We start from the raw sequence: 15,582 nt of genomic DNA, 5'->3' as shown, positions 1-15,582 counted from the left end.
GGCATGGGTGGGTGGGGAGCTGCTAGTAGGGTCATTGGGGCAACTCTGGAGGAAAGGGGGGCGATATTGTGGTCAGCTATTCTTCTCCATAGGTTTTACAGACACGTGTCAGCTGTCTCCCTCTTAGGAACTGACATGCCTCTTCATCACCTGCCCATAGCTCTGCCTACTCCTGGTTCCTTTGTCTCTCTCAAGGGAGAGACAGAGGAGGAACACAAATCCCTCCCCACCCTGTTAATAGAGATACTGCCTTGCTGATGTGAGTCACGAAGGGTTTAAGCCGTGCAGTTGAGGGTAAGCTGCATCCAGCCCCCCGCCCCTCACACCTCCCACCACGGATCTCCCTGGTTTCCAGGGAAACAGCGGCCCCAAATGCTGCCTGACTTTCATGTCTGCCTTTCATTTCTCCTTTTTTTTTTTAGGAAGAAAAAACATACAACTGATTTTTTTTCTCCCTTCCCCTTTCAGAATCACCACCACAGCCGCTTGCATGATGGACCTGCGGAGGTACCCCCTGGACCAGCAGAACTGCACGCTGGAGATCGAGAGCTGTGCGTATGCCTCACACCCGTCCTCTGCCACACGGTGCCACCTGATGCCACCCACCCCAACCGCAGCTTCCCGCTCATGGGATGCCTCCCAGGGGTGTTATGGGCTACGCCTCCTGGAGGATGTCCCCTGTGGCAGGACCAGGCTCCCTCATCCAAACTCCATCCTGAGGGGACCTCGTGGGTGAAATGCCCAGGAAAATGGAGCTCTAACAGCAGGCTAGGCATTAAAATCACTCTCACCCTCAGAAGGGTGGTGGAAGCCTCCTTTAGCCCTAAGAAAGTCCTGGGAGCCTGCCCTCACTTGCGGCTGGCCCCGCTCTGCACGGGAGGTGGGACCTGAGCCCTCCTGCAGTTCCTCCCCACCCGGATCTTCCCTTGACTCCTATGGAAAGCCTCTCCTGACCGCGCTGGTGGAGGAGGTCCGGCTCTCCCTCATAAAAATGCACCGCAGTATCCCCGCAGCAGCGGTCCAGAGCAGCAGATCTCACAGTAATGATAATGCAGCTTCAGTGGTGATTATCAGAGAATTGCTTTTTTCATAAAAGAGGTCCCACAGCATCCATAGTTGGAAGGCGCCGTGCCGCCTTCCCAGCCCTGCCTGCGCCTGGGAGCCCCCTTCTCGCTCACTGCTTGGGATGCGCAGCCATCGCAGCGCTTGGTGTGGCGGGTAATGGGATGTAAATTAGGTCCTGCTGGAGACACTAATGACATGTCATTTCTGGCACTCCTTAACATTTTGAGAATAGTTTACGGTACAACCAAGAAAACAGAAGGCAGAGAATTACCCACAGTTCCCCATGTTGCAATTTTGTTTTTAATGGGACATGTCAAGCCAATTTGTTAGTCGAAGCTACATTTCCTTACGATATTTCTAAGATCCATGCAGAGATGAAGAGATTCAATCATTTCTTTCCTCAGAGCTTTTGTCTTTCAAACACTTGCACGTTTGAAATCTGCAGGGCTCCATTTTGTTTGCTTCCAAGTCCACTGCTTCCAAGTCCACACAACTCTGGAATAACAGTCCTTTCATGGCTGGCTTAAAAAACAAAGTATATAAAAAAACCCCTAAAACAAACCACCATAATAGCCCTTTTGTGGTGCAGGGGTGCTGGGTTTGTAAAGCAGCAGCAGGCAGCTGGGGTCTCCTTCCTTACAGCAGCTCGGGGCACCTACCTGCAGGAGATAAGCCAGTGCTGGCACTGCCTGTTGATCCCATCCTTCCATCCCGAAAATAGCCCTCACTGTGCATACCCCTGCCTAGCTGTGTGCCAGGATTCACTGAAAACCTGATGAGGCAGGCAGCAAACAGGCTGTTAATCTGATGTTTTAAGACGTCGTATCAATACTTTATGATATTTCAGGTTGAAATTACTTGTCTTTGTGAAAGTTCTTTTACTTTTTAAAAGTAAAACAGAAATTTGGTTTTCTTTTTAAAGCTAGAAATCAAAGTGAAGCATTTCTTTTTAGACTGAACAACCTTTCCCTTTAGAATCACTTTAAAAAATGGCTTCCCAATAAACATGTTTGCTTTCATATTGCATAATGCCATAATAAAAAAAAAAATACAAAAATTGGTACCCAATACCAGCAGGTCATAGAATAAATGGAATAGAGCTAGTTAACTGTGAGATCTCCTAAAATTAGTTACTGTAATTTGACATTTTCATTGCTGATCAGGAAGTAAATTTGAAGTCACTGCTGTTAAATTTGTGGATGATGAAGATATAGCAGTCTGCGTGGCTTGCTCGCTGCACGTTTGAATACCTCCCAATTTGAATACATCCAGAATGCATTTGAATATAGCTAAATGCGGAGGTCTGTGCCTGGGTGTGGGAGCGCGGGCAAGGCTGCCAGACTGAGGGACTCATACCCGCATGGGTATCAACCAGGGGAAATGAAGGGATGGCAGCCCCGAGCACCGCTGCTGGAGGTTTCATAGCAGGGCTCTGACAGAAAGGGCTGGAATGAGCCTTGGTTATATAAACCAGGGGAGCCATGAGTCAGAGCAGGGAATTGATTGGCCTCTGAATGTGTCGCTGGTGAGACGGGGAAAGGGATTCTGTCTATATTTGGTTTCCAAAATTTAGAAAGGAAGTTGAGAAATCAGAAGAGGTTAGGAAAAGATGCTAAAAAGCGGTTCAAGGGCTAGAGAAGATGTTTTGCAGTAAGAAACCTAAATAGCTCAATCTGGTTTGTTTACTGCAAAGGATGTGGAGAGGTGACTTGTTTACAGGCTGGATGCACCTCTGCAGAGGGGGAGCACTGGGTGGAAAGGGCTTGGTAACCTCCTCAAAAAATTCAGAATAACCACCAGAGTCTGAAAGTCTGAGCCAGATGAATTAAAATGTAAAATTTCCATCCACAGGATGTGGACTTGGAAACTACACAGTCATCAAATAATTCAGTTTGGGAAGAGACCTCAGGGTGTGTCTAGTCCAGCCCCCAGCTCAAAGCAGGGTCAACTATGAGATGAGACCAGGTTGCTCAGCTTTTTGTCCACTCGGGAGCTGCAGGATGACACTATCCTCAAAGGTTCAGCTGTGATCTGGGGTAACCCTTGGCCCCTAAGGCTAGGTAGAAGAATTTCTCCTCCATGGTACATTCAACAGCTCTTCATTCCCCTGATCCCACTCATACACTGGTGCTGGTTTTGGTGGCAGTGGATGTTAGCCCTGCTGGGTATTGCTAGCCAACTGCCCCTGCTGCGAGGGCTTGTGGACAAGGCAGGCTATTGTGCTGCAGTGCAGGTTGTGAATAAAAGCTGTCTGTGGGCATAGTTGAAGCTCATGCTGTAAAAGAAGTCCTGCACCATGCCGTAGCAAAGCCTTACACAGAGGTTCTCCCATGCAGCTCTGCACTTTGCTTAGAATAAGAGGCCACCCCTTGTGTAGCAACAGCCACAGTGCTTCAAAACCCAGCTTGCCACAAGCAGCATTAATTTTCAAGTGGAAATGAATCCTTGCCCACAAGGGCAACAGGCAGGGCTGTGAACATCTCACTGATGGGAGGGGAGCTGCACGATTTTGTTCCCTGGGCCTCATTACCCATAAGTCCAGAGCATGTGGGGAGTCTTTCTCCTGGGACTGTGGCTTTGGACTTCTCAGCACTTCTAGCCTATGCAGCCCTGTCTGGCATGTATAGTTTGGGATTAAAGTAAGAGGCTGTACCCTTGGCTGAGTTAACAAATCCATTACCCTGAAGCACAAAGGATGAATATTTGTTACCAACCTGACTCCCTCTCCTCCCTTCTCCCATTACTGCTCTTTTCAGCCAGCACTTGGTAAAAGCAGCCCTCAATCTCAGAGAAGCTGTCCACTTCCCGGCTCCAAATTTTGACTGAGAGTACTTAGAAGAGAGAGATACTCTGATGCTCAAATTTCTTTCAACTGCTGTTGTAAATCTTTTTTTTTCTCTGGGAATTTTTAATACTTAGTTGCTGTGTTTACCTAGTCCCCACCAGAATGTATTGTGTGGTCTCCCCCTTCTGGTAAAAGGAGGCAGTTTTTGAAAAGCAAAATGCCGTGTTTGGTGCATTTGAGAGAGGCTTCTGATGCACAAGTCCTTGTCATGTCAACCATGGAGATTATGTAGCGCAAGTCAAGGCTTGACAGACCACTTCTCACCATTTTCTCCTGAATTCTAGCCAGAAGTGGGAGTTCTGACCAATTTTTTCCTCTTCTCCTGAGGACTGTACTGCCAAGCTCAGCTGAAGAAGAAAAGTACGTCAGCAGGGAGGGGCTATGCTTGCTATCTGATGGTGTGGGCTTTCCTTTGGATCCTCTTCCACCTTAGTGAAAATGGGGGTGTCATCTGCTCCTTCTTGTCAGCTTAATTCTCTCTCTGTTCTTCTTCATCTCTGCAGACGGTTACACAGTAGATGACATTGTCTTCTTCTGGCAAGGAAATGATTCTGCTGTCACAGGGATGGAGGTGCTAGAACTGCCCCAGTTCACCATTATCGAGCAGAGGCTCGTCAGCAGGGAAGTGGTCTTCACCACCGGTGAGTCTCTGCTGAAGGGATGCAATGGAATGTGCGAACCTTCTGCTGATCAATGTCAGTGTGGTTATTCCTCTGATTCAGATGCTGAGGCACTTCAACTTAGGGTCCTGTTCCTTTGGAAAGAGGCATCTTCTGTGCCCACCGAGTGCTTTTTTTGTCTGCTTCTCTTCAGAGACTTATGGGATCATTTTTTTTGCTGCAGTTGTTTTCATTTCTTAGTCAAAACACCAACTGAGCTCAAAACAGAACCTCTTTAGAAGGTTCTCAGCCTTTACTTTATTTTTACGTGGTTTGCAACTGGCTCTCGAAGTTAATGTAGGTGCAGTAGTAAGCAGAAGTATATATCAGTTGAAAAGCAAGTGGTCTATGAAATGATGCAAACCCATCTGTACACGGCAATAAAAAGATCTGGAGAGAATACCTTGGGACGATTCAGATACTAACAGTTGGAAAGTTGGAGGGGTTTGGATTTTGGTTGCTGTCTTCACTTTGATCTGGCATGGAGTTCACTGCCAAAACAGCATGCCACACGCCTGTTATATAGGACAATTCTCGAAATGCCATGAAATCACAGCCTGAGTCTATCAGAGGTGGTGGCAGATGGTGATGTTGTTACAATTGTGCCTCGGGGGCATGCTGGGAGCAGGGTCCCATTGCAATGGTAATCTAGAGACCCACAACAAGAGGCAATATTCCTCCAAAAGAAGTTTGCAGTCTAAATAGGTAAGACCTTCAAAAAAAGACTGGTGAAGTAGTCTGTTCAAGCTACTCAAATGGCACATAATGGTGAGAGAACATAACCACCTTTTTCCCAGTCTACCTCCTTCATCATTAAAGATTGTTGTTCTCTTGTTATTTGGCTGCCAACCCACAATTACACCCATATTTCAGGCTGCTATGTTGCCTAAGGGATGGAGGTGGGAAGGAGGAAATACTTGGACTTTGTTTCACAGCAATGAGAAAGGCCCTGCTTTGTCCCGGTCAAAATGACCCTGCTCCAGTGGAAGGACTGTAAAAGCACTTATTGTCGTCACTATCCCCATTTGGTTTGCTAAAGATTAGGAGGAAGTTGCGACAACTTGAAAAAAAAAAAAAAGACATACAGATTAACTAACAGTACTCTATTTGCATATGAATTTGCCCAGTCTGACCATAACCCATTTTTAGAACAGCATGGGAAAAATATGATTCAGATCTTCATTGCTGTTTGGTGAAAAAGCTAGCACATGAAAAAATTGGAAAATCATCTCACTGCATCCAGATATAGGGTTAAAGTCTCCTGTGTAAGCCTGTCTCAAATTGGCACATACCATAATAGCAATTTCAGCACTGCACAGACATTCTCCTGTGATGTCTGATATAATAACGTAACTTATATAGAGTTTCCTTTCTCCTTAATATTCTGAGCCAGCTGAGCAGACTCTGAAGAGCTCCCCTCCAAAAACTGATGAGTCTGCAAAACCAAATGAAAAAAAAAGAGAGATTTCTCATTATCCCTGCCTCTTGAGAACATTTTCCAAATAAAATTTCAATTCCTCACCTAAGCTCTTACCATAAATACAGCCTTTCCCTCCTCTCAAACAACATCTCCTTTTAATATCTCATTGACAGGTTCATACCTGCGCTTATCCTTGAGTTTCCGGATTAAGAGGAACATTGGTTACTTCATCCTGCAGACTTACATGCCATCTATTCTCATCACTATCCTGTCCTGGGTCTCCTTCTGGATCAATTACGATGCTTCTGCTGCACGAGTGGCGCTGGGTATGTACCTTTTCATTATATGTTGAAGAAGGTGTTCATTTGAGGGAGATCATCTAGGACAGCTGTAAGAAAGAAAATGTACCTTTTTCTTTATGAGGTAGCAGCTAAGCAAGCCACACAGGTCTGTCAAACTTGCTGTCCCAAATGAAGGACTTTTTTTCTGAGAACAAACTTCAAATTTTCAGCCGGAAGAACTACTTTTTTTGTTCAGAGTATCAGTACTTCCCAAGCTTGAGTCTGTATTATTTGAATCAGTAAAAGTTCTACCACAGATTTCTGTGGGTGCAAGTTTAAACTCTATAACAAAAGCATAAATGGTCACAGCTTTGCAGACATGTGAGACTCTGACATGCCACAAGCCCACCAGTTCCTTCACTCTGGTTTGTACTTGTTTTCTTAAGAAGAGACATCTGGGCACCTCTTGGTCAACAGATGTGCCAGGACTGGTTAGCTGGATGATAAATGCTGAGGGTGGGTGGCCAAAAAGTAGTAAGAATGATGAGTGAATGGCTGAAAAGATGAAAAAAATAAAGGAAGCGACATTACACAATGATAGTTTAGGCCTCACACAGACACTTTTTGTAGCTGAAGACTGTCATAACCAAGGCAAATGTGGGACAGCAGTTAAAGTCCAAGTTCTTCTTAAGCACATGCTCCCCTAAATAGGAATGTTTTCCTATAAGAGGAAAAAAATGAGGTCTTTTAAGCAACAGAAGGGAAGTGGGGGTGGATTGCAGATGAGGATTTTGAAGAAAGAACAGGAGAAAGGGGGGATGGCTGGCATATGAGAATGGGGCTGTGCAACATGATAGAAAGTTCAGAGGAAATAGGAGAGCCAAGGAGGGAGCAGGATTTCATCTGTGAGTGGGAAAAGGCTCAGAGAGGCAATGGAGCACAGGTAGAGGCTGGGTCTTACAGAAAAGGTTGGAGGCTTAAATTAGCTCTAGGAGAAGACAGAGTTTGAGAAGACTCAGAGGAGGGATGGTTTGTACAAAGATACAAAATAGATGATTTGGCTGTGCTTGCTTGGAGAGGCTGGCATAGGAAGACAGAGGGGTAACTAGAAGAACATGGTAAATTAAGAAGGTAAGTTGCATTGACAAGAGTATAATCAGTGAGAGAAGAAAAAGAGACCATAGCAGACATTGCTGGCACAGTGAAAGTACAAGCAGAAGGGTGGACATGAGATGCACAGCTGTTGAATTTCTGCTGACATCTGGATTCAAAGGAGAAGACAGAAGAAAAACATTGTAGATCAAAACTGGAACAGCTCTTCCTAAACTATTCCTGACAGCTCTCTATCTAACTTATCCTTAAAAGTTCCAAAGAAGGAGACTCCACAGCCTCCTCTGGGCACTTTATCTCCAGATTTACCTGCTCATACAGTCAAAAAACTCTTCTTTGCCTCTGTCCTAAGTCTCCATTGCAATTTGTCCAGTTCTTAATGGAGACGTGGAGAACATTCTATTCCCCCTTTCTTTGCCCCAGATTTCTGAATATTTAGACTACTGTCTAAATACAGACAATATAATATATTGTATGTATATAAATATGTTTCCCTTCTGTTTACTGTTCTGTGAACTGAAGACTATTAGTTCTTTAAATCTTTTATCAGGACTGACACTAAAGACATGACGAGTGTGAAGGGGAAACAGGACAAGCAGGTCCAGGATGCATAGAGAAGTTTGAGAGGCGTCACTGTAGAGGTAGGGCTGAAACCACAGGAGCAAATTAGGGTCATGGAGACTATGAGAGCTGCCAACAGAGAAATGAGGAGGAGTGACACTAGAAGAAAAGGAGCTCAGTGAGGTAGTAAGAAGAGCAGGACAGCTGAGCTAGAGAAGCAGGAAAAAAAGACTAGGTTGAAAAGGAAAAGCTACTGCCCCCAAAAGAAGCATGAAGGTTCACTGCCATCTTTTTGAAGCTGGCAAAAGACTGTCAAAGAGACAGATCTGAGGCCACTCTAACAGTCCAGAGAAGGGAAGAGGCTGAGAAGAAACCGAAGAGGACTGAAGCTGTGAGAGTAATCATGGTGCACCAGGCTCTTGGAGTCTGAGCAAATGGAGAAAAAAGTGTTCAATGAGGCCAAGAAATGTTTATTTAAGATGCAGGAAATATGAGTAGGCCTAAAAAGGAGAGCGTGAGAACCATGGGAAGAGTGTGTACAGGTGATAATTGAAGTAGTGAGTGGTAAAGTTGGTGAGAGGAAGGTGGAATTGATGGGGTCAAGGATGTAGACAAAAGCCTATGAGGCAGGCAAAAAAAGAGCGTGCCATGAAGAGGGAATCTCTTCAGTCTTCCTCCTATTCATGGCACTGGAAAGACACAGCAGGTTATAAATTCATGTAACGGATACTGAGGCATTCAGTAGTGCCCAGGGAAGCCTGATGAGTTCATGAAGTGGAAAAAAGGGAGGAGAAGAGGCTGAGAGACTGAGAGCAAAACTGAATGTTTCCTACCACACTGAGGGAAAAAAGGAGGATCAGGGAGAACTTAAAGAACCAAGGTCCAGAGGATATTGGCCCCCATCGTCCTGATGATACTCAGCTTTGACAGTTTCTCCCACTGTTGGCGGCTGGTTTATTTTCTGCAGCAATTTGTACTGGGCAGCTGGGCTTAGAATAACAACAATTTTCTTCCCAGTTGCACTGCTCCCATCCCTCCTTGAGGTTGTCCAGCTGGGAGGAGGGATGGGGAAGATGAGAGTGGCATTTCAGGAAACCATCCCACCTTGGTAACAGAGCACCTACCCTCTCCTTACAGGGGTCACCACGGTACTTACAATGACTACCATCAACACCCATCTGCGGGAGACTCTCCCCAAGATCCCTTACGTCAAGGCTATTGATGTTTATCTTATGGGCTGCTTTGTCTTCGTGTTCCTGGCGCTCCTGGAATATGCTTTTGTCAACTACATATTCTTTGGGCGAGGCCCGCGGCAGCAAAAGAAACAGAGTGAACGGATCAGCAAGGCCAATAATGAGCGCCACCGTTATGAGGAGAAGAGGGTGAGAGAGCAGGTTTGTCCCCTTCTTTCATTGTGGCAGGAGAATTCAGACTATCCACTGTTCATTCAGTCCTGGGTGAGCTGTGGAGCAGCCTTTCTCCATGAGAGGTGAACTCCAGTTCCCCTGTCTGGTGATTAATGGGAATTTTTTCTCCTTGATCATTTTGTCATCATCCTCAAGCCAGTCTCATCAGGACCATCCTCTTGCATGGGGCAGGTGTACCCAAAAGTACCCCTGTGGCTTTTGGTCCTAGGGTGTTGGCAGAATCACGCTACCCCGCCCAAAATTTTGCTGTAAGCACATGTGGCTAGTCCTTCAACTCTAGCATCAGTGGACAACATTTTCAAATACAGAAGTCCAGGTTCAGAGCTCACAAACAACCCAATCAGTGGTATTATTACACAGAATACAGTTCAAATCATCCCTGATGGTGTGGCCCTGTATGCGTTGTGCACAGGACATTCCTGCTACCTTTCTCTCTGTCTTCCCTGTTCTAGGTTGACCCTTATGGTAACATCCTCCTCAGCACTCTGGAGATGAACAACGAGCTGCTGGCCACGGACATGATGAGCAGTGTTGGTGACTCTCGAAACTCTGTCATGTCCTTTGAAGGTTCAGGAATCCAGTTCCGCAAGCAGCTGGCCTCTCGGGATGGATTTGGTCACCACCCAACCCTGGACCGCCATGTCCCGCTGACCCACCACGCCGCGGCCCGCAACCGTGCCAACTGCCGTCTCCGCCGGCGGTCATCTAAGCTGAAGCTCAAAATCCCAGACCTGACAGACGTCAGCACCATTGACAAGTGGTCACGAATCATTTTTCCAATCACCTTTGGATTCTTCAACCTTGTTTACTGGTTGTACTATGTAAATTGATGCCTGCAGCCTCCGAGAGAGATAGGGACAGACACTCAGACAATGACAACACAGGAGTGTTGTGGTCTTTTGGGTTTGGGTTTTACTCTTTACTATCATTATCATTTATTCCTTTGATTCATTAGATTTATTCTAAGCTTACTCTTCTCTTTTCAGCACATGTAGAACCACGGAGTGTGGGGGGCGGGTAAGGGAGAGAAGGGTATACGGGAGGGGGGTTTGGTTTCAGGGAGGGATGTGTTTGTCTCAATTTTGGTTTCCTGCTGAAGGACTTAAACCATTGTAAAAAAAAAAAACCAAAAACCACCAAAAACCAAAAAAAGAAAGGAAAAAAAAAAGAAAAAATGCAGAAAAAAAGAAAAAAAAACCACAAAAAACCCAACAAAAAAACCACAAGTTTAGAAAAAGGGGGGGAGGGAGATTTAAAGAAATTGAGTCAAAAACTGGTGGGGGGATAGGTTATCTTTGGCTGTGCTCACTAATGCGCTATCCTCACTTCCATTTCACTACTGAATTTCATCTTTCTCTTCTCAGTACTATTATATTTTTTTAATCTTTCTTCTGTCGCTGCTCTTAACCCCTTCATGTTTATTCTTTCATGGATTCAGGAGATGGTGGGGTTTCATTCTCATGCTATGAGATTTCTCTTTTCTTTTTCTCTCTCCCTCTCTCTTGCTTACAAGCCTAAAAGAATCTTTTAAACCAACAAATAAAAAGAATATTTATTTTGGAAGAGCTGGGAAGGGGGGAGGACAAGGCAATTATTTGGGAGGGAAGGGGCAATGTAGGGTTATGGGGGGGGGAGGAGGGAGCTTATCAAAAACAAAGGCACATTTGCAAGTTGCCTTTTTCCACCTTCAGGAGTTTGCAAGCTGTTTTTCTTGTATGAATGTGTGTGTGTGTGTGTGTGTGTGTGTGCGCGACGCATCTGTGTGTGTGTATGTGCGCATGTATGTAGATATGGATGTGTGTGCGCAAGCATGTTTTCTGGGGAGGGGAGCTGGGGAGGGGGGTTTTGTAACGTCTTTTGTAGAAAGAGAACACAGATGACATTTAACTGGCAGTGTTTTGGGGGGGAATAGCAGGGTTTTGTTTGCTCATTGCAACTTTGTGAGGTTGGAGGTCGGACTCCCAGCTTGTATTAGAGAGACAGAGCTGGAGAGGTACATTGTGCAAATATATACTTGCTGAGGAAAGAGACAGCTTTGGGATCAGCAGTGGGACAGTACTGCTGTTCACCGCTGGCATCTGATCTCCAGTAGACTGAGCTGATTCAGTCCTGAAAGGAGAGGTTGTTCCTAATCATTCCCACCCTGCATCTTTCTTACTGAGTTTGAGGAGAAAAGCAGTTGCAGGACTCTGAAAACTCAACCCTTCCCACCCTCTACCTGTTTCTTGTGCCAGACAAGGGACTTCACACTCCAGCCCACTGAGTGACCATAGCCTACAGCAAGGTGCAGGAAAGGGTAGATGTCATTTAACTTTGTTGTGCTTCAGAACAAAAAAATATGGAAATGAAAACTATCCCCTTTCCTAAGAAGTTCAGAAGCAAATGGTGGGCTGGCACCCTCTGAGCTGTACTGCTTCTATCAGTCCTTGCTTTATGTCTGTTAATACATGTAGAGTGTAGAGAAGAGCACCCTGTGTCCCTTCTTGCAGAAGATGTAACTAACAATGCGGTAGAGTTCCATGAAGCATCATCCCGCTGGAAGATGGGATGGGTGAGACTGGGCAGGGTGAAGGTTGCAATGAAAATGCTGAGCTTGTCAGTGCTTGTGGAAGCCCCTAAGTCTGTAGCAGCTTCCATCCACATGCACTCATTATAAAGGTACAGAAGGGTAACTTGGCCTTGCACAGCAAGGTCAACTTTTTCCAAAGGAGCCAGTGACTTTCAGGAAAATCGCTGAATTATTGGCCACTTTGGCAATCACTGATGATTGATAATCTCCCTTATAATATTAATAAAAGCCATGAAAATAATAAATTCACAAGTGCAAAACTTTAACCCTAGGGTCATTCTGTCATTCCTGGAGTAATGATGAGAATCTTGTTTTTACCTGATGGAGGTTTTTACATGCCAGACACACAGGCATACACTGCCTTGAATCCAACCATCCCTTTATTTTCCTGATAGTATTCTCTTCCTTTTTCCTTGATTCCCATTCTTTAGGAGAGCAGATTGGTCCTCTGAGACCAGGGAAACTCCTGGTTTTCAGATGACAGATGCGTCTAATGCATATGTTTTAATTCACTAATTTATGTCTGTACAGTGCTATGAAAATGTGAATCACTATAGGCCTGTCCTAGTAACACTGAAGTCATGGAAAGTTTTACCTTGACTTGGATGAAGCAGGATCAGGGCTCATAAGAGTAATAAGTATTGTTATTTTCATATCAGTAATGTGTCTTATGCATCTTCCATTAATAGAATCCTAAGCATAAAATAGAGAATCCATCATTCTCAATTGCCCCCAATCTCTGTCTCCCTCTCTCATGCTCATGCATGCACACATTTGGTCCAGGCTTCCCTGGACTCACCAAGGTTTTAGCACAATTGTTAAATCAGACTTAGATTCCCAGCTGCCCTGCAGAATAGTCTCTTGCTGGCTTCCACATTCAAGAGCGATACTGTTGAAAATGGGTATTCCCAATGTTTTTGCACCTTACAGTCTGGCTGTGTCTGTATAGGAATAAGACTCTGAAGAGTGAATGGAGCTGGACTGGAGCTGGGCTAGGGTTGGATTGGGTAGTTTTGTCTACCTGATATGAGGGAAGTTAAAGCTTGGGCAATGGAGAAAGTTACGCTTTCCAGAGGGATTCTATTTGGAAATGGCTTTTAAATGTTTTAATGGAAGTCATAAATTTGTGCTTTATGACATCAGCAGTATAATGTAGGTAGATATGCATGTCAGATGACTGCAGTTCCCAGATGGAGGCTGCCTATCAACAGGTTCAGTTTTTAAGGGGAGTCTAACCAGCTGATTGATGATTAAATAAAATATCTAAGAACTTACCCTTTATATATGTGATTGCAATGTAAAGGATGGTCAGAACAATAGAAGGGAAAAAAACATGCAGTTATAAGAAGCCTATTAAGACTGGAGGGAGAACAAATGGCCATGTGGTAAGAAATTATGAAGCTGAGGGAGATGACTCAGGAACTCCAGTAATTTGATAGTTGTAGTAAAAGCCTGACAAATGTGTGGTAGGAGTTAGGCACCTGAGAGCTCTCTTAGCTGGTCCCAAAGACCAGCAGCGGCACACAGATGATGCAAAACCCACCTATGCTCTTTGCTGCTTGGGTGCTGAGCCCCACATGGAGTGGGGTCCTGACCAACCCCATCCAGTGCCCTGCAGGTACAACCCAGGGCCTCCAGCAGCTGGAGATCAGGCACAGGGGGGCTGTGTTTAATATTTGAGGCTTCAATCAGAGATTGAGCCCCGAATTTCCTAGTGACAATCCAAAAGCTTTCCAGGGAAAAAACACTGCTCAGCTGATTTCTTCACCTGCTGGGACTGGGAGCCAGACTCCTTTGCTATTGCCTCAGTTCTCTGTTGGCTGGGTTCTCTTTCTTATCAGGAGTCATCCTAGTTTCTCTCTTTGAATGTTTCTCACCTGGTATTACCAGGTCAGTTTTACTTCATAGAGTCAGTCTTAGTATATCCAGACATCTGGACTATTTGGTCCTACACAATAATCTTTGCCAAAGAGTGTGCAGTCAGGACTTTTCACAGTTCAGGAACTGCCTTATAATTTCTGGTGACAGGGCAGAATGCTGGAGAACAACTGAGTGTCCTGTGAGTCAGATGAGTAATAGAAAATGTGTTCCCGTACAGGGGTGAGGGAAGAATGCTGAAGGCCTTTAGAAATGCCCTCCTCCAGAACAGAGGTGGCACCTCCATTTTCCCCCTCCATAGCCGACTATGTCCACCCCTAAGAAAGGCAACAAATCCATGACTCGTTTAGGGGTCCAGTGATCTAGAAAGGAGACAGTAGAGAAAAAAAGGCATTTTAATCACACTCAAGGCTCAGAGGTTTCAAGCCATTATAAGCATGAGGAAAGGCATGAACCTCTCATGCAGTGGGTACAAAGCTCATGTTATTGGAAAGGTGGAGGGAATTTCCACACTACAGCTTGTGTGCCTGCTGCTGTCCACCTTTTTTTCACGAAGGGGGACCAGTGGGGAAAGGGGAGGAAAGAGTGTGAGTGCAGTTCCAAAGTGGAGCTGCTTCTGACTTTCCCTGCAGTGGTGCAGGAGGCAATTCTGTTTGGGGCTTGGTTTGTTTGCAGCTTGGGGCAGGATTGCTGCTTGCTGGGTCCTGTTTTTTAGCAGAGACTGTAACGTGAGTGTAAGGGACAGTAAGGCTGCCTGAGGCAGCTGGGCTAGGGGAGAATATTTTGCACCTTTCCCATGCATAACAGCCTAAGACAGGCATGTGGAGGAGAAGAAGGGAGAAGAGAAATAGAAATGAAATCTCTCTCAGGATATACATGGCCAACGCAACTCTATCGCTTCATTTTCTGATACTGTATAGTGCTGTCACTCAGGGACCTTTAGGAACTAGGACCTTGGGACTGTAATCCTACCTGTCCCCCTCCTATCCCCCCTTCACCTTGAGTATTAAGAACTGAAGAGAGAATGAGAGAAAGAGCAAAAGAGGAAAATAAGAGCCCTGGTAGCAAACCCCTGCTATTCCATGGGTGAAAGTAAAGCTTTGGTTACTAAGGTAAGAGGAAAATGTATACCTTTATATTCATGTGTTCAAGCATAAACCAGCCCGTAGTGTATATAGGATAAGTTCACGGTGCATGAAACAAACAGGACTGTAGGTCTTAACTGGCATCCAGCTTTCTTGCATGCACATCTGACACCGCGCCAGCAGCTTATGTCTTGCAAATAAGTAGGGAACCTGCCAAGGCTTGGCACTTCCTCTGTCCAATGGACAGCACATCCACTTCCCAGAAACAGAGCCATGCAGAGAACTGATCTGGCCAGTCTGTTTGACCAGATCTGCTCCAGAGGCTCTGGCAGGAGGAGATAAGGGGTGGGGGAGGGAGTTGGTTTTGTTTTCTTTTTTGTGGGGAGGAGGAAGGGGTTTTAAATCTCTGAGCTGTTATCAGGCAGACAAAAAACCTCTGGAGCTGCAGACCAAAGGACAGTGGCTTTAGGGAAGATGATTACTGAAATTCTAATGGAGAGGATGGGATGAGGAAGAGGTTGTTGTTGGGAGAGAGCTGTAACTTCAGAAGCAGAGCAAATAAGAGAGTGGTAGTGCAAATATATGTGCAATAGATTTGAAGGGACTAGAGCACTGAAAACCGGGGACCTCCACTGAGTCAGACAGGCTGGGTGCAGCTGCAGGCAGCACTCAAGGAAACCCA

General features: G+C 45.4%; 1 protein-coding gene across 2 annotated transcripts in view; it reads left to right on the top strand.

The window, feature by feature from the left end:
- The window catches only part of LOC104015363 (gamma-aminobutyric acid type A receptor subunit theta), a 74,377-nt gene extending 64,013 nt beyond the window's left edge, over positions 1–10,364 (top strand). The window contains exons 5-9 of one of the 2 annotated variants that reach the window (XM_009468095.2): positions 469–551; positions 4,414–4,551; positions 6,163–6,315; positions 9,079–9,323; positions 9,821–10,364. In XM_009468095.2, the coding sequence (XP_009466370.1) occupies positions 469–551; positions 4,414–4,551; positions 6,163–6,315; positions 9,079–9,323; positions 9,821–10,198 (997 nt within the window). In that variant the 3' untranslated portion in view covers positions 10,199–10,364. Of the gene's footprint in view, positions 1–468; positions 552–4,413; positions 4,552–6,162; positions 6,316–9,078; positions 9,336–9,820 lie in introns of both variants that reach the window. The other variant, XM_009468094.2, reaches the window with a different exon arrangement.
- The last annotated feature ends 5,218 nt before the right edge of the window (positions 10,365–15,582 follow it).

This window comes from Nipponia nippon, unplaced genomic scaffold, assembly GCF_047370975.1.
Source record: "Nipponia nippon isolate SJK-2023a ecotype South Korea unplaced genomic scaffold, ASM4737097v1 scaffold_12, whole genome shotgun sequence".
NCBI lineage: Eukaryota > Metazoa > Chordata > Aves > Pelecaniformes > Threskiornithidae > Nipponia > Nipponia nippon.
The sequence above is the reverse complement of the archived record's forward strand: the minus strand, read 5'-3'. Positions and strand labels throughout refer to the sequence as shown.